This window comes from Octodon degus, unplaced genomic scaffold (genome assembly GCF_000260255.1).
Source record: "Octodon degus isolate 3935 unplaced genomic scaffold, OctDeg1.0 scaffold00078, whole genome shotgun sequence".
NCBI classification, from domain to species: Eukaryota; Metazoa; Chordata; class Mammalia; order Rodentia; family Octodontidae; genus Octodon; species Octodon degus.
The window spans coordinates 6276677-6296405 of record NW_004524654.1 but is presented as its reverse complement, the minus strand read 5'-3'; the positions used below and the strand labels follow the sequence as shown (position 1 = coordinate 6296405).

General features: G+C 33.7%; 1 protein-coding gene across 8 annotated transcripts in view; it reads left to right on the top strand.

Moving 5' to 3' along the window:
• Ehbp1 (EH domain binding protein 1) overlaps positions 1-19729 on the top strand; it is a 386641-nt gene that overhangs the window by 363611 nt on the left and 3301 nt on the right. For all 8 annotated transcript variants that reach the window (XM_023720824.1, XM_023720823.1, XM_023720828.1 and 5 more), the window contains 2 exons: positions 14299-14398; positions 15424-15497. In XM_023720824.1, the coding sequence (XP_023576592.1) occupies positions 14299-14398; positions 15424-15497 (174 nt within the window). The remainder of the gene's footprint in view (positions 1-14298; positions 14399-15423; positions 15498-19729) is intronic.

The following is a 19729-nucleotide window of genomic DNA, read 5'->3' as shown; positions in this document are numbered from 1 at the left end:
TTTAGAATGTGATAGGTAGGTTCCTTTCTTAGATGTGGAAAAAGGATTATATTACAAGAGCCCAGGAATTTGAGGCCAACTAGGCAACATGGCAAGGCCCCATGTTTAAAAAAAGACATTCTACTTTTCTAAGGAAATACACTGGACTTTACATCAAAATATGAATATATGAATTATTTTTCTCCTTTGTTTTTAAGCTAGTGACATTGGGAGATGATTTGAATTCACCATACACAGAATAAGGGATATATCATGTGGATGTCCCTTGCATTTGCTGACTGGTTGTAAACTGCTTCTTCTATTCTTTACCCACCCCAAAGTCCTACACCCCCAATCCCAGTTCACTCTGAATTAATAGCACCACTTGGTGGCCAAAGCTAAGAATTGTGTGTGAAGTATCAACATTTTTCCACACCAGCATATTGTCACACATTTAGTGACTTCTGAGCTGAAATTTGACTGACCTAGTCATGGCCATATCAATGGTGCTTTTTTTTACTTATTTGGTTTTCTTTCTTTTTTTAACTTACATACTTACTTGCTTTTTCTTTACTGTTTATACTGAGCTACATCTCCATCCCTTTTTATTTTGAGATAGTCTTGCTAAGTTCTTCAAGTGCCCAGGTGGGGCTCATACTTGGAATCTTCCTGCCTCAGCCTCCAGAGTTTTGAGATAACAGGAGTGTACCACCACAACCAGTTTCTGCCATGCTTTTGAATGACCTAGATTTGTAAGGAAAATTAAGGTGTAATTCAGGGGAGACATTTAGGCTGATACATTATTATTATTATTATTATTATTATTATTATTATTATTATTATTTTGGTACCAGGGATCAAATGCAGGACCTGTGCTTGCCATGCAGGCACTTATGCCTCTGGGCCAAATCCCCAGCCCATGGCTGATACTCTTCTAAATTTAAAAGATGTACTTATTTTTAAAGCACTCAGGGGCTGGTGAGATACCTCAGTGGACTAACACACCTGCTTAGGGACTGTGGTTTGATCCCCTGCACCACATACTGCACCAGCCCTACCCCCAGGGTGGGCTGAACCAGCCAGAGTCCAGGCTTAGTGGTGCACACCTGTGACCCCAGCCCTGGGGAGGCTGAAAGCAGGAGGATTACCATGAGTCTGAGCTGCATGGTGAGACCCAATACAAATAAATTAACCAAATATGTTAAAAGAAAAAAAACCCACTAAAATTTGTAATAATTTTGCTTCAAAAATACAATTTTTGAAATTGAAAACTATATCTCAAGTATAATTTTCTAGAAAAACATTTATCTATTTGATACAGGTTTACGCTATGCAATTCAGATTCATAGTGATCCTCGTGTCTCAGCCTCCCTAGAGCAGGGACTTAGAGGCATGCACCACCACGCCTGGTTTCGGTGCGGCACAGGGTGTCCGAGATTCTAGGACCAGTATGGGATGCAGTACCAGAGACTGAGCCTGGGTCCTTGCACTTACCAGGGCAGCACTTAGACTGCCAAGCTATACTCCAAGCCCCTAGAAGTATTGTTAATTATAAATGTTTCAATTCTTCATGACAACTAAACTAAAGGGAACCAAAGCTTAATACTTTTACTGCTGTTCATTTTAAGTCATGTGTTTATTTTCCTGTTGTGGTTTGTTTGTTTATTTATTTATTTATTTATTTATTTATTGAGACAAGGTATCACTGTATAGTCCAGGTTGGCCTTGAATTTGCTTTGTAGCTCATTTTTCTTGCCTCAGCATCCTGAGTTCTGAGAATACAGATATGTGCCACCATATCCAACAGCATTATTATTTAAGGGATAAGGTCTTGCTATATTGTTCAGGCTAGATTTGAAGTCCTGAGCTCACATGATTCCTGCCTCTGCATCCAAAATACTATAGTCATGTGCCACCATGCCCAGCTAATTCAAGTATCATAAGCTATGCTATTGCCTATCCTATCCTATCCTATCCTATCCTATCCTATCCTATCCTATCTTCCCTACCCTACCCTACCCTACCCTACCCTACCCTACCCTGTTGTATTTTTGTAGCATTACAGGCTGACCTCAGGAATGCTAGGCAAGCACTATTCTACTGAGTTGCACCTAAGCTCCTCAAGTGCTCATTTTAAAGTAAAATAAAACATAACATAAAATTGTAGTAAACATCTCAATTCAAAAGTAAAATGTCATTCTAGGAAAAAAACAAGCCAGAATTATATTCCTAAATTTCCAACCATCTGGGAGGCTGACGCAAAAGGATCACAAATTTGAGCCTAGCCCAGGCAATTCAGAGACTTAATGAGACCCTGTCTCAAAATAAAAAAAATTTTAAAAGGCTGGATATTTTATATCATGTTAAAAAGAATAATGTAACATATCCTGAGGATTAATCCTGCAAAATCTTGTAATGACTATAGGTAGGAATTTTAGGGATTCTGGCAGTTGTTTATTAGGTTTTCTCTGAATTTCTGACTGAACAAACTGCTGTTAGCAAGAGGACCTTTGGAATAGATGTAATAGAATATGAACAACGTTGGGAAAAGGAGGGTCTCAGAAAGGGTTGGTTTAGGGACTGGCGAAATGGCTCAGTAGAATAAGTGCCTGCCTGGCAAGTGCAATGTCCTGAGTTCAATCTCTGGTACCGCAAAAAAAGGAAGGGAGGGAGGGAGAGAGGGAGGGAGGGAGGGAGAGTTTGTTTAAATGGAAGGTCTCAGAAATGAATACTTGATAGACTCCATGCATGGGGAGATTGAAAAATTGAAGTGATGATTGGATGTATCTTGGCTTTTTGTTTGTTTTTGAGTCAGGGTCTCAATACACAGGGCCTGAACTCACAGCGATCCTCCTACCCCAGCTTCCTGAGTGCTGGGATTATATGAGTGTGGTTGGAGATACTTTGGTTGATTGGTTCATAAAAATGGACTTGTAAAAACTTTAGAAATGTCATGCTTAGAGTGGAGAGTGTATCTCAGTGGTCGAATAGCTGCCTAAAATTCATGAAATCTTAAAGTCAATTCTTAGCATGAAAGGAAAGGAGAGAGGGAGAAAAGGAGAAAGGATGGGAAAGAAGGAAAGGAGGAAAGGAGGGAGAGAGGAGGAGAGAGAGGAAGACAGGGAAAAAGAAAGGGAAGGAACAAATAACATTATATGACATAATAACTTCTGTAGGTAGGCCTTTCTGGGACTTGCCCTGGCAGTCAGAAAAACTCTCAGACTCTTCCAGAAGGAATCATCATAATCCTAGGAATAAAGGGAGGATCCTGAAACTTGGATTAAAAAGATGTGTGTGTATGTGGAAGAAAGGAGAGAATAATAAAAAACGCTATTATGTTTTTCTTTTTTTTTTTTTGCTGTTATGTTTTTAATATTTCTCTAGGCCAAGGATTATTCTAAGTGCTTTATATAGGTATTAATTCATTTCCTTTTCATAAAAGTCTGACAAAGGAATACTGCTATCTCAATTTCACAGATGAGGAAACTAAGATTAGGGAAAGTAAGTAATCTCTCCAAGTTCACATTGCTCTTAAAGACCAGATCTGGATCTCAAATGCACTCTGATTAATTCTGTGCCAGGTAAAGTATTCTTTCTTGACCCTTTTCACTGAATGAACATTCCCATTCTCTGAATGGAATCAAAGTTTCCCAAGAAATAGATCTATCCGGGAGCCCAACATAATGGAAATGGTATTTTTATGTTTATACTTTTTTTTGAGTCAAATGTTGATATATTTGAGAAGCATGTTTGTCTATTTAATATTTTTATCACCTTGAATTTGTGTCTCCTCCAAGTGTTTAATCTTGTTCCCAGTACTATGGACCTTAAACTCATTAAAAAATGAAAATGTGAAAAAAAAGAAATAGATCTATCCCAATAATTGCCTATCTCTGGAGGGATCATATACCAACTTATAATTCAAGCATAGCATGGATACCTCCGCAGAGGAAAAAAGGCTGACTCCCTTTGTGAAGTATGCTGCTCTGAGATTACTGGCAAGTCCCAGTTGCCAACACGGGAAAAGTAACCAGTCTCTTTATGAACCTGTGATGGGTGAACTAAATGAACAGGATTGGTGTTTTCTTGAAAATTATTTCAGAATAGTTTTTTTAATTTATTTTGTTGTTACTGTTTTGTTTTTATAATACTGGGAATTAAATACAGGGAGTTATGTATATGAGGCAAGTTCCGTACCCCGGAGCTATACCCCCCAGGCCTAGAGAAGTCCCTTTGCACACATCCCCCACCCCCATGTCTTAGAGATCAATCCTAGGGTTTTGTGTCTGCTAGGCAAGCATTCGGTTATTGAGCTAAATCCCAACCCTCCCAGAGATAGTGTTGCTGTTGTTTTGTTTTTGGATTTTTGAGATGGTCTCACTGTGTAGTCCAGGCTAGCCTTAAATTCATTTATGTAGCCCAGAGTATCTTGAAATTTATGATCCTCCAGCATGCTAGATTACAGATTTGTGCCACCACACCTGGTTCTAGAGGTTGTTTTAAGGGTTTTTTTTGTGACTGCTACTTTGAAGGCTTTATTAAGGTTTGATCTAGATTCTGAAGAGGTGGTTCTAATAAGACTAATGACCTGTGAGTCATCAAATGGGTGGCTAAGAGTGGTTGTTCAAAAGACTGCTAGGGTTGGAAGCTTGGAAAAACTAGCTAGCTAAATGACCACCATCATTTCTGTCCTCTAAGAAAGTTACTATTGGTTGTCAGTGGCCCGATGAGGTAAATGTAGCAACTCCTTTTTCATGAGATAAAGATATTTAAGAAGATACATATGAAGATATGTATCTCATATGAAATATGTGAAATAAACCAGGCACAAAAAGTACTGAATAATCTCACTGATGTGTATATTCTAAAAAGATTAAATTTATGAAGTAGAGAGTGGAATAGTGGTTACCAGGAGTTGGGTGGACAAAGGGAAAAGGAGTAAGGGAGATGTTGAATCAAAAGGTATAAAATCTCAGCTAGAAAGAAGGAATAAATCACAGAGACTTACTGTGCTAGGGATCAAACTGAGGACCTTGTGCATGCAAGGCAATGCTCTGCCACTGAGTCACATCCCCAGTCCAATAAAATGTACTCTTGAAAATTGCTAAAAATAGATTTGGTGGGGCTGGTGAGATGGCTCAGTGGTCTAAAGCACCTACTTAGAACAAGCTTAGCAAAGCACAGGGACCACGGTTCAATCCCCCAGCACCACATGCCAGCCAGCCCCGCCCCCTGGTGGGCTGAGCTGGCCACACACACACACACACACACACACACACAAATAAATAAATAAATAAATAAATAAATAATTTTTTAAAAAAATAGATTTTGTGTTCTCATCTCACACAGAAAGGTATGTCAGTTAAGCCTTATGATAATTAATGAGGTTAAGATATATATACCATAATATACATATTCCAAAACAACTTGTTTCATTTTTTTCATTAATAAATATGTTTTTACCATTCCTTGGCAACTTAATAAGACACTGTCTCAGATGAACAAAAAATTTTTGAGAAGAAAATTAAAAAGGGCTGGAAATGTAGTTCAGTGGGAAGGCCCTGAGTGTATTCCTCGGTATCACAATAAACAAAGGAAACATATTCCAATATTGCCTGATTGTGTAAAGCCAGACATGATCAAGAAGGTCTAGAATGGAAGAGAAACTGCAAATATCACATTGGGATATTGTACTCATTTCTTACTACAAATCAGAGACCCTGAAGACCTTGTAATATCTGTTTGCTCTTTAATTTTTATGTTCTTTTGAGAATGGGATGTTGCAGTACTGGGGATTGAATTCAGGGCCTTCACATTGAGCTATATCCCCCAGCTGTTTTGTTTTTTCTTTTCCTTTTTTTTTTTTTTTTTTTGGAGACAGGGTCTTAGGCTGGACTCAAACTTGTGTTCCTCTTGCTTCAACCTCTCCCAGATTGTTGGGATTACAGGCAAACACCACCACAGCCAATTTAAGGTGATTTTAAACATTCAGACTTTATGTAACACTGAAGGGTACTTCCAGGAATAGCCTACTGACTGTTTCATTTGAGAAACTTTTTATTAAAAGGACCACATTTACAGCATACCTGAGTTTGTCCCTCTGTATTTTAAAAATTATATAAATTTAGGGCTGGCCAAATAACTTAGTTGATTAAAGCCCCTGCAAGCAGGCACAGGGGCTAGGGGTTCAATCCCCAGGCCTGCCATGCTGGTCCCACCTCCTGGGGCGTGCTGAGGTGGCAATTGAGACTGGGTGTGGTAGCGTGTGCCTGTAACCCCAGCTCTTGGGAGGCTGTAAACATGTGGATCACTCCGAGTCTGATCTAGTAGTGACACCCTGAGCACCCTGTAGACCCTTCCCTAAAATACAAAAAAAAAAAGAAAAAATAAATTTAAAAAAATTAAAATTATATAAATTTAATTTTTTATACTTTCAACAAAGCCCTATTCTCATTTTCTCTTTGCATTTAGTAAATAGGCTATTTCATCTACATTGACAATTTCATAAGCTGATTTTAAATGTATTGTGCTTTTATTTTATTTTTTTCAAATTTTTTTAATGTTTCCTTTATTTCTTTTTTCCTTTTTTTTTTTTTAATGGTCAGCTCAGCCCACCCTGGGGGCGGGGCTGGCATGGCACGTGGTGCTGGGGATTGAACCGAGGTCCCTGCATGCTTGCCTAAGCTTGCCTAAGCAGGCGCTTTAGACCACTGAGCCATCTCACCAGCCCTGTATTGTGCTTTTAATGTCAAGATCTCTTCTTTAAAAATGATGAAAGCTTATGTTTCCAGTGAAGCTTTTAGCTTAAAAAATAATGAGTTTTTCTGGTTGAAAGCTTCTTTTCAGTTTGTACTCTTAAGTTGTAGTACTTATTTTTACCTATTTAAAATACTTCTAAATTTTATTTTATTTTATTTTGTTTTATTTTATAAAACAAATTTTATTGTTTTTTGTTTTTTTGTTTTTTGTTTTGTTTTGTCTTTGAGACAGGATTTGTCTGTGTAGTTCAGGCTGATCTTGAATTCATTATGTAGCCCAGACTGGCCTCAAACTTGTGTCCATCTTCCTGCCCCAACCTCCCAAGTGCTGGGACTACAGCACACCATCCCACCCAGAAACTTACTTATTTTTGAAATGGTTGTCTCACTGTGGTGCCGTCTGGTCTTATCCTTCTAGGCTCAAGCAATCTTTCTTCCCCACCTTCTCAAGTAGCTGGGACTATAGGAGTGTATCACTGCACTGAGCTTGGTTTACAATATAATCTGAGTACAAATTATAAAAAAGTTATCCATATTTTCATTACATGTCTAGCCTATGAGGCTTTTTGAAGGCAAGGAGCATATCTGAGTTATCTTTGTATCTGCAGTTCCTGGCTTGGTGCTAATCACACTGTTCTCACCCTCTTCCTCTTCAATCATCAGCTTTATATGAACTTTCTCATTTAGTTCCTGTAATAGCTATATAAAGTAAGTAATATGATTACTCTTTTTTTTTTTTTTTTTTTACGGAACCGGGAATTGAACTCAGGCCCTTGCCCTTACCAGGGAAATGCTTATTCTACTGAGCCATCTCCCTGGCCCCCCGATTACTCTTACAGAGATGAAGAAACTGAGGTTTAGAAAGACTCAGGAGTACAGCTGAACAGTAGGGTTCTTACCTAGCATATGCTAGATCCTAGTTGATCTCCAGTACCACCAAAAGACAAAAGAAGGTTTAAACATCAAGGTGAATTTTTAAAAAAGAAACTAAGGTTTAAAGAGATTTGATAATTAGTCTACGACAAAGGGCTTAATTTTTAAAAACTAAACAAATGCCATACCAAATGCAGATTCATTGTTCATTTTTTGCATCATATTCAGAAACCAAATGCCTCAGAAACTATAGACAGTATATAATGATACATTATGCTTAGCTTCTACCAGAATTTATAGTTGTAGCTATAGGAGTTTTTCAGAATTAATGTAAACAAACATTTGTAATGGTACTGTTTAATTTATGTCTCTATTTTAAAGCTTATTTATGAGTTAGGTATTTTTCCATAAAATACTCAAATTACAGGTTGGGTTCTAAGTCACTATCATATGTGCCCAAGTGACTTAGAAAAGATGGACTTCTATTTTCCCGATAAGAAGATTCCCCCAGAAAATTTTACCTACTTGATTATATAAAAGTTTATGAATATCTCTTATAATATTTAGTTTAGCTAAACAAATGAATTTAAAAATCACTTATCTTAAAATAGAAATTTTTTCTCCATTCTTTACAAAAAATAATTTTTTGGGGGGAGGAGTGCTAGTGCACTGGAAAACAAAACCAAAGAAAAAGGAATTTAAGTAAATGTAAAGAATTTCATAAGTTAAAATAATTTTTGCATAGGCCGGGGAGACAGCTCAGCAGCATAAGCGTCTGACTTGCATGCACAAGGTCCCAAATTTGATCCCTGGTACCACCAAAAAAAAAAAAAATTGCATGATAATTACTTTATTGCTTTTATTATTTGCTACCTTAACTTTGTACTTAGCTTATTACCTTTTGAGAAATCTGACACTGACCTTTGGCATTAAAAAAAAAAAAGTCTGTTCAGACCCCACTAAGGAATTTGTACAGAAATAGTGGTATTAATTTCTAACCTATATAGGTAGCTTCTGCAAGGAGACGAGGGGAGTGTTTATGGGGCATTGAGTCCAAGAGTGTTTTACTACCAAGCTCTGCTTTCATCTTTCATTTTGATATAGGATTGGAAGTTGTCCAAATGGGACTTCAACTGAGATCCTTCTGTCTCAGCCTGCTGGAAGGAGGGATTATAGGCATGTGCCACCATACCCAGTTCAGCTTCTTTTTAATGTGTAAATTTACTTCTAAAGAATTTTAGTGAACTTGTCTGTGTCTCCTTCTGTAAGATGTGCATGCATAGATCTCTGTCCAAAGTTATCTGTAGAGACTGTGACCCCAAATCTCCCCAATTCTTTTTTACCAAATGAGTAAATAAAAAGCATATTTGCCCTGGGTGGGGGAGATAGCTCAGTGGCTTAAGCACCTGCCTGGAAAGCACAAGCTCCTAAATTTGTTCCCCGTTCCCAAAAAAAAAAAAAAAGGAAATTTGTTCTAAGACAGTGTATTAATTTAAATTCACTTCAATGAAAGGAGACAGGATTTTCCCCCAAAGTTTATATTCTTACTATTGTAACAAATGCTTTATACTGTGCAAATGGTTTTAAGATAATTGCTGTTTAAACATCAAGATTATGAGACTCTGCTTTTACGTTCATTGTGTTCTGAGCCTATCCTATGAATGGAAACATTTGTTTACATATTAAAATTAATTTTCATAATACAGTTCTATTTCCCAAATTTAAATATTTTCTAAAGCTGGTATGCTAGAATCCTATAATATTGGTTTTAGAGTTAATGCTTCCATGACCCTACCTATCTTTCTCACCCATTTAAACATAATTTCTTCAGTACCAATTAATTGGATACTATCATTCATCCCTCTACTGTAACATGTATTTTAAACATCATTGTATTCTGTGACCACTATCGGAATAATTTGTAATGGCAGCATTTTGTTTTTATGTTTTATTTCACTTTGCTATGTTGTGTCCTGTAAAGGCAGTACACTTGGTCATTAGTCAGCCATTCCCCATTGTGGGACTATACTAAGATTTCATCATTCTTCACTGTTTTCATAGTGGAAAAATTAATTTGTATACATATACAACAGCAGCCAATATCTGTGCACTTTTATTTTTTCCCATTGAATTCAGCTATTTCGCTAAAATTGTTGTTTCTTATTTTGGATTTAAATAAGTCACCATCTAAAATATATCTTTTTGGGGGCTGGGGAGATGGCTCAGTGGAATAAGCGCTTCCCTGGCAAGTGCAAGGGCCTATGTTTAATCCCTGGTTGCGCAAAAAATAAAATAAAATATATCTTTCTAGCTAGGTGGTTTTTGTACTGAAAGATTAACTAGGAAAAGTTAAGTTAGAAGACAGTTTGGTTTTGTTCAGTGCTATGGATTGAACCCATGGGCTTGCATGTTATAGGCAGGCCCTCTTCAACAAACTCTATCCTCAGCAGAAGATAATATTAAAATATGATTGGGGCTAGGAGTATTCCTCAGTGGCAGAATCCTTACTCAGCATGGCTCTGGGTTTAAAATACAATTTATAATTTCAGGTTTTTGACATCACTTTTAATCACTTGAAAACAGTAATTTTGAAATAAAATGAAAACTAGATGCAGATTCTCAGATGACTGAATAAATTTCTGAAAGAAATCATATCTTTAAGTCTTTTCTTTTTGGAGGAGATGGAATATAAAAGTGGTTGCTGTAGTCAACTAACATTAAGTATATCACGCTTAGTGCTGCATAAAATATACTGCTTTCTAATAAGGGATTTCTCTTAACTATATAGGAAGAATGACTTAAAGTCATATTTGCAAGTAGGTTTTTCTTTTGCTTTATCATTATTCTTGAATATTTAATAATTTTATAACACTGCAGTTATAATAATTGATTAAACAGTGGCATTATGATATCAGAAAAGGTAATACTCCTTGGAGACAAAATGAAAATCAGAAATCTAAGGAAACAAACATATATATCAGATTGTATTAATTAATGTTAATATAAAAACACTTAGGTAGTCTTTATGATGTGTTTGTTGGTAATGTATTTATAATAAACATCAATTCTGGTTTAAACTGCAGTGTAGTGTCCTAGCTATGCTTTCTCATCATAGTACCTATACACAACTATAGTATTTAGTCATATTTTATTTCAAAATGGCCTCTAATAGCGTATGTCTTGCATTTCCAGATGAAACAAAAAAATTAATTTAGAAAACTATCAGTACTGACTCTAACGTGACAAAAATATGGTCATAATTATACATTAAAAGATAATTTTGGAAGAGAGGTAGTTAACCAGGTGAGGTTAAATAAGATTAAATGATTTATGACCGTTTTATAATATAATGACAGTCTTCATTTTAAGCTACAGTGTAAAGTGCTTTATTCTGAGATTAGGTATTGTGGCAGAAGCTAAAACTGCCTTTTTTTATAACAGTGCCAGAATACAACCTCTTTTTCTTTTTGCGCTAACAAGACTGCTTTACCACCACAGCCCACTCTAAGTAATTAAATCAATCCTTTGTACTTACCGTATTCTCCTCTAGTGACGGTACTAGATCTGATTATATGCTTCATGCATATTCAAAGTACCGCACTGACAGCTCTTTAATGAGCTCTTACTTAATCAGTATGAACAATGTTCATCTTGTTCTTTTTTTCCTCATGCATTAGAGCTAGGAACAGTTGGGAAAAATGAAACATCCAGCATTCATTTGAAAAATATATTGTACTTTGAAAAGTGTCTAAGCTGAGGAAGTTGCATTCTGCCCTTTAAAAGTCTGATGGACAAATTGGATTACTAGTATTGGATTAAATAACAAATGGTTAGAGGAGAAATGAGAAAAGCTCACTGTGATCACAGGCTTTAATATTTTTTGTTACTTATAGAGCTAAAGAGGCCTTTAACCAGTTATTAAAGTCAGGATTAATTTGTAATGGTTCAACTTACTGACTTTTAGAAGCTCTTTAAATTTAAAAATTTTTAGACCCTAAAAACAAAAGTATAGTGATGTGTTAGAAGAAACTTTTGATGTTTTTATTACTAGGCTAAGTTTTCCATTGTTATACTACCTCAGCTCAGGATTTAGGGATAGTGAGTTATGCTTTTTTTCATTTAATTTAAATAATCTTTGTAATAATATGTGATGTGTCTTTAAATATTTATTCTTAGTATACCCATTTGAAATATAAGTCTTTTTTGTAATTAGTCATTTTCTGACAAGTAAGAGAAAAATCTTTTCTCCTTACCTAGAAATCATAGGCATGAGTTAAACTGAAAATAACACAGTACTACATCAATATTGTGATACTCAAAGAAGCAGTGTTCCATTGAAGAAAATGATGCTAATTTAAGAGTAGGCTGGTTGTTTCTAGTATTGCCTAAAAGCATTAATTATAGGTTAAGTTAAACTCAAAGTTTTAATATATCTATATTTTAGAAGGCACTTAGGTTATGAACACAAGAATTAGGCCTTTCATCAGAAAATAAAATATCATAAAATATACACCTATTAATATTGCACACATGTGTCATTTCACTGATCAAAAAAGCTTTCACCAGGGTACAATTGGCCTTTTTCCAAATTGCAAGCTTTTTCTCAGCTTTTTCTTTTTACTCTTTCTTCTTTTGTTGCTACCCAGGGATTTGTGCCTATCGCAGCCTGTATCACATGACCAGTGTCAAGACATCACATGGTCCAAAGTGAATACAAAACCAGCTACCCTGAAGGAGAGATTAAAAATACTGTAAAACAATAAAGACTTTTGTTTAGACTCTAAAAGAATCTATCCTGAGTGGGCTTCGTACTATTCAGTCTTAACGCTTAATGAAGGCACATATTCTCACTGTTCTCCCTAACAATAAATAACAGATACATTTTTAGGGATACTTTGAAATCTATGTTTAATCATTTACATACAGATCAGCTTTTCATATTCTATTTTTCAGAATTCCTTTAAATTTGTATTAATGGGAGAATTAATTAATTATGGTGTGTCAGTAGTTTATGCAAGCATTATAAAGAATAAAATAGATATATTTGGACAGCAAGAGAAATTAATCATAAGTCAGTGTATAATATGATCTCATTGATGTTAAAGAAAAGAAACTTGTATGTGCCTTTAGAAAATTATACATGTATTCCATATATGTAACTATCAGGTTTGGAAGGAAGTATACTAAACTATGATAGTATCTACTTCTGAAAAGGGTAAGGTTTGTGAAAGAGGATTTGATTTTTAACTTAGTTTTGCCTCTTTTTAAAAGCGACCGATAGTATTTAAAACTTAAAATGAGCTATCTCACTTAAAAATGTAATAAAAGAAATGGTTAGGATAGATATATAGCTACATTCTCTTAATGAATAGAGGGATTGGTTCTAATAGTGTTTGTAAATAGGATATCATGTCTGCATCTTGTACAGCAAATAACAACTAGGAAGAATGTATGCAATGTGTTAATTATTGTAACTGTCCTATCAATTTGATTTGAAACTGTCTCATTGCTATTTGTTTCTCAATAAAATTATGGGGAAAAAAAGAAAATTTTAAAAAATGTAATAAAATTTAGGGGATAATAACCTTATTTGGGATATTTAACTTTTTATTAGATATTTAAGTTGGCCTTATAAATGCTATAGTTTAAAAAATTAAAATAAAATAAATAATAGCTTGCCAAGCAATAAACCACCTATAGGTGAAATTCAGGAGCAAAACATCTGAAGATTTGTAAATTTGACCAGCTATAATTTGAAGGGAAAGGAAAGAAAAATGTGAGGAAAAATCACTGTTTTTCTTAACCACAATGTGGCCTACTTCTGCATATATACTGTCCTGTATTATAATTCTTAATGTACTAGCCTTTATGAAGGAGGTGTTAAGTGATGTAGATGATGCTATGAATATGAGGAGGGATAGTGAATTTTAAACACCTCCTGTATGCAGTCAGTAACTTCACAATCCAAAAGGTCAGATCGTCTCTTTACTCAAATTTTTTTTGACTGTTATTTTCATTGTAATGTGTGGCTATTTTTTAGAGAACTGTAGGTACTTTTTGTAATCCAGACATTTCCATTGCATTTAATAATTTGAAAGTGGTTTATCCCATGAAGAATGATGAGTTCCAGAATGATATATAAGCATATGTATCTCTTCAGTTTACTTTTGAGGAGGAAAATAACAACAAAAATGTAAGCTGTTACAAGTGGAAGTTTTCATAGAAGCTCTGGACTTCTCTGATCTTTCTGCTAGTCTTATGATTCTCTTAACGATTTTTTTTTTTTAAATTTTAAATCGTAACCCTGTGTCTGTCAGCACTGTAAGTTCCTCATTGAAACATAATAGCAAGACAGCCTCTGGGGAGGATTTAAAAGGTGGAGTGTTTTGTTTATGGTACTTGGTGTTAATATGATCTATAGGTATGTTGGGGGGGACTAAGATATGCATGCTGAATATTATCAGCTTTAGAAGATTGGCTTATGAGTGCTTAAATACTGATTTCTTTTTCAAGTCTTAGATTTTAATCTTAGGTTATTATAAGCAGTTAGTCACTTAATATTGTTATAAGCAGTTTAATATATAGTACTGGAGTTACTAAAACATTTTTTATGTTAAAATAGCTTGTGCTAAACTATTATTTTGTTTTGTGATATGTCATATAATAAGTATCTTTTCCTGAACCATAGGAAGAAACACAGAAGAAGAAGAAGCTATGATGCAAGAATGGTTTATGTTAGTTAATAAGAAAAATGCCTTAATAAGGAGAATGAACCAACTCTCTCTTCTGTAAGTACTCAGGACTGTGCTTGTTTTTCCTATAACACTGATAAATTTTAGGCATTTTATTATTGCTTTCGTATAATAATTTTCATCTGAACAATTAAGAATTATAAATGGAGTGATAGGCACTGAAAAAAAGGACTTAATATAAAAGAACAAGGACTATGAACAGTTTTTATGCTTAAGAAGTAAATTGATGCAAAACAGGAGGTTTACTTCATATTGAGGGTTAGCAGAGGAAGCTTTAGAAAAATAAAATATGTTAAATTTTAAGTTAAATAACTATAAGCACAGAAATGTATTTATAATCTACAGATATTAATCAAACCTTTGGAGAAATTAATTACTTAAACAGAAATGACACTTTTTGATTACAAGAATTAAAGTAAAATTGAGACTAGACCAAATGCTAACATTATTAGTCTTTGCATTTAGTTCACTATAGGGCTTAATGCTTGTTCTTTCCTGCTTAAGAACAGTGTTCTTATAGTATGCCACTATTCTTATAGTATGCCACCTAGTGTGGAAATGGGCAGAGTTACATGTCTTATTTTGGTGAAAAACTAATTTTACAATTTTTGCCATGCCTGAACTTCATAGGAGACTTATAATAAAGCACAGAATTTCACCAAATGAAAATATTTTTCAGTATAGTACTGTTAATACTTTCATGTTTGTTGTATTCTTTTCACATGGAGTTTTGAGTAAGAGTATTTGTAGTGAACTATGAAAAACATTTTAGAAAATAGTCTTATACCTGACACTTAGAACAAAAAGCATTGACGAATAGGGCTATTTATCCTCAAATTAAAATGTACCTCTGAACCATTCAGAATTAAAGAAAAAAATATTAGCACTAATAAATATTCAGCTGCGGAATGTTTTAGGTTTCTGTATCATTTGTTTAGAGTAGCTTAAAGTTAAAGAGAAAAGTCAGTTATGAGTCATAAAATCAATGTAACCTAAAGGTTCTTTTAAGTGTTTAATGATTTAGTAATTAGCATATTGATGAACTTTTGCAACTTGCCTAGGGAAAAAGAACACGATTTAGAAAGACGGTATGAGCTGCTGAACCGGGAATTGCGGGCAATGCTAGCCATTGAAGGTAAGAAATGCTGTGGTGGGGTGAGGTATGTGAGGCGTCACTTGTCAAAGAGATTTAAAGAGTGTAATACACATCTGGTTTTACAAGGTCTTGTCTACTGGGAACATACAGGAATTGCAAATAAATGTCTTGGAGGCAGAAACAGTACCCATATAAACCAAAGGACCCTAATTCTGATAACCATTATGTTTGCTATTAAGCACAAAATTATTCTTTTGATTTGGTAAGCCTAAATTTCCATAAAATATAAGGAGTTGATTAGTTTATTTATACTTTACTTTCATGAACTTTAAAGTTGTTTCCATTGGAGAGATTTAGAAAAGCTTTATCATTTTGGTTTTTCACCATTAGATTCTAAATTTGGTCATAATATTTGATTGATGTAAGCAATGAAATATGTCACTGCCCAGCCTATTACAGTTTATAAGATTCAAATCACTATTAAATGAATATTAAGGTAAAAATTGGTATGGAAATAAATGAAACTTTCAAAATTTTAATAAATCTTTTAAATGAATTGTATAGTAATTCTATGCATGATGCATAATATCAGCAAACATTAGCTAGTTTATAGCATTTACTGTATATTTTTTCAAATTCGTAGGTGTTTTATCTCTCAGTTGAAAATGTCTTATAGTTCAGAGATTTTGCTTAAAAGCTAATCCTTTGGGCTCTGTAAAATGGATCTTTTGTCTAATCAATGCAAATTGATTTTCCCATTCTATATTGACCTCTTAACCCATTGACTGTCCATGGTAATTTTGTTCTTCACCTGATAAGCTACCTGATCCATAATAAGTCAATTCTAATTAGTTCAGAAACTAGAAATTTAAGTTTCTAAGGGAAAGCGAAGTGAAGTCTTATATTCTTAAAATATTTTAATATAATACTATTGTAAAATATGTGCCCTGTTTATCTACATGCCATCTTATATTTTATAGACAGAGGTTTTAGTTACTTATATCTCATTTGATAAGTGTCTCTGACAACATTTGTGTAAACCTCATTTATACACTAGTTTAAGACTTCAGTTAGCTAATTTCCTTCAAATGGCTATCCAAATAAAACATACTATTGATAATGAGTATAAAATATGGCAAAATTATTTAAAGTATATGAAGTTAATAAAATAAAATACACGAGTATACTAAGCAATATTTTTCTTCATATGATTTTGGTAGTCATAGTTTACTCTAAAAGAGACTGAAAGCTAAATAGTTGAAAAATAGATGCAGCAAATACTATTTATATTGGATATATATGTAATATATAATGTATGTATATGTAGTATATAGAATAAAAGACTCATTATACAGTATATTTTTATAGATGCATTATACATTGTACTCAATATAAAGTCTTTAAATTTTTTTATCCATCTTCATCTCTACAGAGAGATAAATTGTCCCTAAAATAAATTTGTTATAGTAAGTTGATTTTTAGTGGGAGATAATAGTTATATCCCCCAAACCAGTATTATTCCCAAACACTCATCTTTTAAAAAAAGGACTTTACATATGTAAAAGATCCCAGTTAAATTGGCAAGTCTATCCATGTATATAGACTTACAGTGTTACTTTCTTATACAGAGTGGTAGACTTTGAAGAAATTTTTTTCTTTTAAAAATACTTTTAATACAGTTTTTAGCCCTTTGATTAAGAATTTTTAAAAAGTATATTGTCCATATGAAACTGTGCCTCCAGTTTCTCTGCCATTTTTATTGTTAGTTGAGAGGAAGGAAGAGACTTGAGAGGAAGAGCCTGTTGAATACATGTAAAGACATTTTTCTTAGAGAAAGATTTGTCCCACCAGCCTGGGCAGGCCTTGGGATATAGACAGCTGTCCAAGAGAGGTGCTGATCATGTGGTCAGTCTTGTGAGGGCAGGATCCTCTGAGCCAGCTACACATGGACACACATGCAGTCCACTAGCCTCTTGAAGTGTTAAAGCGCCACAGAGGAATATATGAATAGGCAATGCTACTTAGTTTTGTTTTGCTTTCCTTTGTTTTAAAGCATTACTCTTTTCTTTCCCCTCTCTTCTCCTTAATAGCCATTAGATAGTTTTAGTAATAAATACATCTTTTCAAGTAAATGTGCTGCTGAAATCTTTTACGAGGGATAAAATATTAATAGTTACAACATATTGCAATAAAAGAATTTGGTTTGAGAGAATAATAATTATAAAAATCAATACATCTATTCTTTGGATAATCCATAATCACTTTGGCCTGGTGTTTGTACCACTTTTTCTTCCTAACGTGTTTTCATAGCAGGTGTTTCATTCTACTAAACTGTTGAATCCTTCAAGCTGACAAACATCATTTAGATACTCTTCCTCTAGTTTTTTTCCTCCAGATTATTTAATGCCCCCTCAGGAAAAATAAATTCATTCCTGCACACATTGGGGTGGGCTTTTAGAAAGTGGTATGTTCATTTTCTGCACAAGAAATGGATCTTCTCTAGGATTTTGTACATCTTGATTTATTCTTGGCTTAGAGTTTGAAGTGGGTGCTCTTCTAAAGGGATTTATGCATAGGTTCACTATTTTTGTAGTTATGGTTTATATGATAAGCTTTTTATATTTAAAATCAATATGTAATCCTGTGGAGGAGCTTATCCCCTAAAACCCCATTTGTAAATCTATTTTAGCTTTGTTACACAGCACAGCCACAGTCTTCTATAGATTGATTAGGTACAGCAGTAGAATCCTATCAAATGGCCTGTTCTGATGATGATGCAAACTCTTTCAGGATTGCTAGTTGACTGGAACTAAAGATAAGACTTGACTGCAATCCCCCAATGTGCTCTTTACAAAACTAGTGTTAATTTTCATCAAAGTGCCAGGCTTATTTATAGTGGCAAGGTTGAAGGTTTACTGTAAGAACTTTAGGCCCTTTCTACTTAAGTGTTTATAGGTATTTCTCTTGCCTTTTTTCAAGGTAATTATTAACTTTAGCAAATAAAGTGAATGAGAATGAATAATTGGACCTATATGTGAAAAAGAGGGTTTTAAAAAAAATTAACAAGGAAGCTCTGTGCAGATGGACATAAACAGAATCTCTTTATTTCAACACTTTGGCTCAAATGCAGCATCAAAACTTAATCCTATTTGTTGTGAGCAGATATGGCTTTTGTAGCAAAAGTACACTGGAATCTTTAAATTAATCAGAATCACACTAGTCTATCCAAGCCAAAATCAGTACAGCTAGCTGCTGTAAATGGTGTTATAGGTGAATGATCATTTCTTAAAATGCATAACAGGTAAACTATAAACTTACATGCATATTTTTAAAACAGGGCATGTCTAAGTGATACTATTTAAAAAGGATTTTAAAAATTTAGACTTGATCATATAAATGTAAATTTTTATCAGTTTTAAATGTGATATTAAACTTTTATTTAAAATGATCGAAATTGCTTAATTTCTTCAATTAGCCTTTGACTATATATAATGTATATGTGTATGTCTGAGTGTATATATGTGTTTATCATAATTTATGCCAATTATGAGAAAGCAAATATGAGGTAAAACTACAGTTTTGTAAATGTAAAAATCTACTCACTGCACATGGATATTTGCTTTGTAAGTGACCAATATTTTATAGCAGATATTAATGTAATAGTGATAGATTTCATATGAAAACTTGTGTAAATTTATGATAGAATATTTTAAATTCTGTTAAACTTGACTTGAAAATTACCTAAGTTTGTTAATTTTAGAATGTTTTTGTTCCAATGGGAAATATCATTAGTGAGCGAGGAAAAATTTAAGATTTTAAAAAGGATTCAACACTTCAGAAGTTAAAAATGTTCCTTTAATCCACATAATTAAAGTCCTAATTTTTCCAATGTTAAAGAAATCTTGGTATTTTTAATTAATGATTAAAGCCTTAAAAGCCCTATTTAAGTTCAGAATCAGACTAAAAATGTAAAGTTTTTAATTTTTAAAATTATGTACCTGTTGTTAAATTTTATTTTATTTATTTTTTTTAAATTGGCTTAATTATATTTTTGTCTATAGTAAAGTACATTTATTTCCATTTCTAAAGCTGTTATGAAAATGGTGTAGAAGTGTTATAAATATAATCCTTGAATCAGGATAGCTTACTAAGATTAGAAATTGAATCATTTATTCATCAAAACTGGTAATTTAATAAGTATACAATGTAGTTTCAAATTCTTTATAAATTTAGTAGATTTTTTTTTCTGTGTTAATATTTCTAGAATTTCA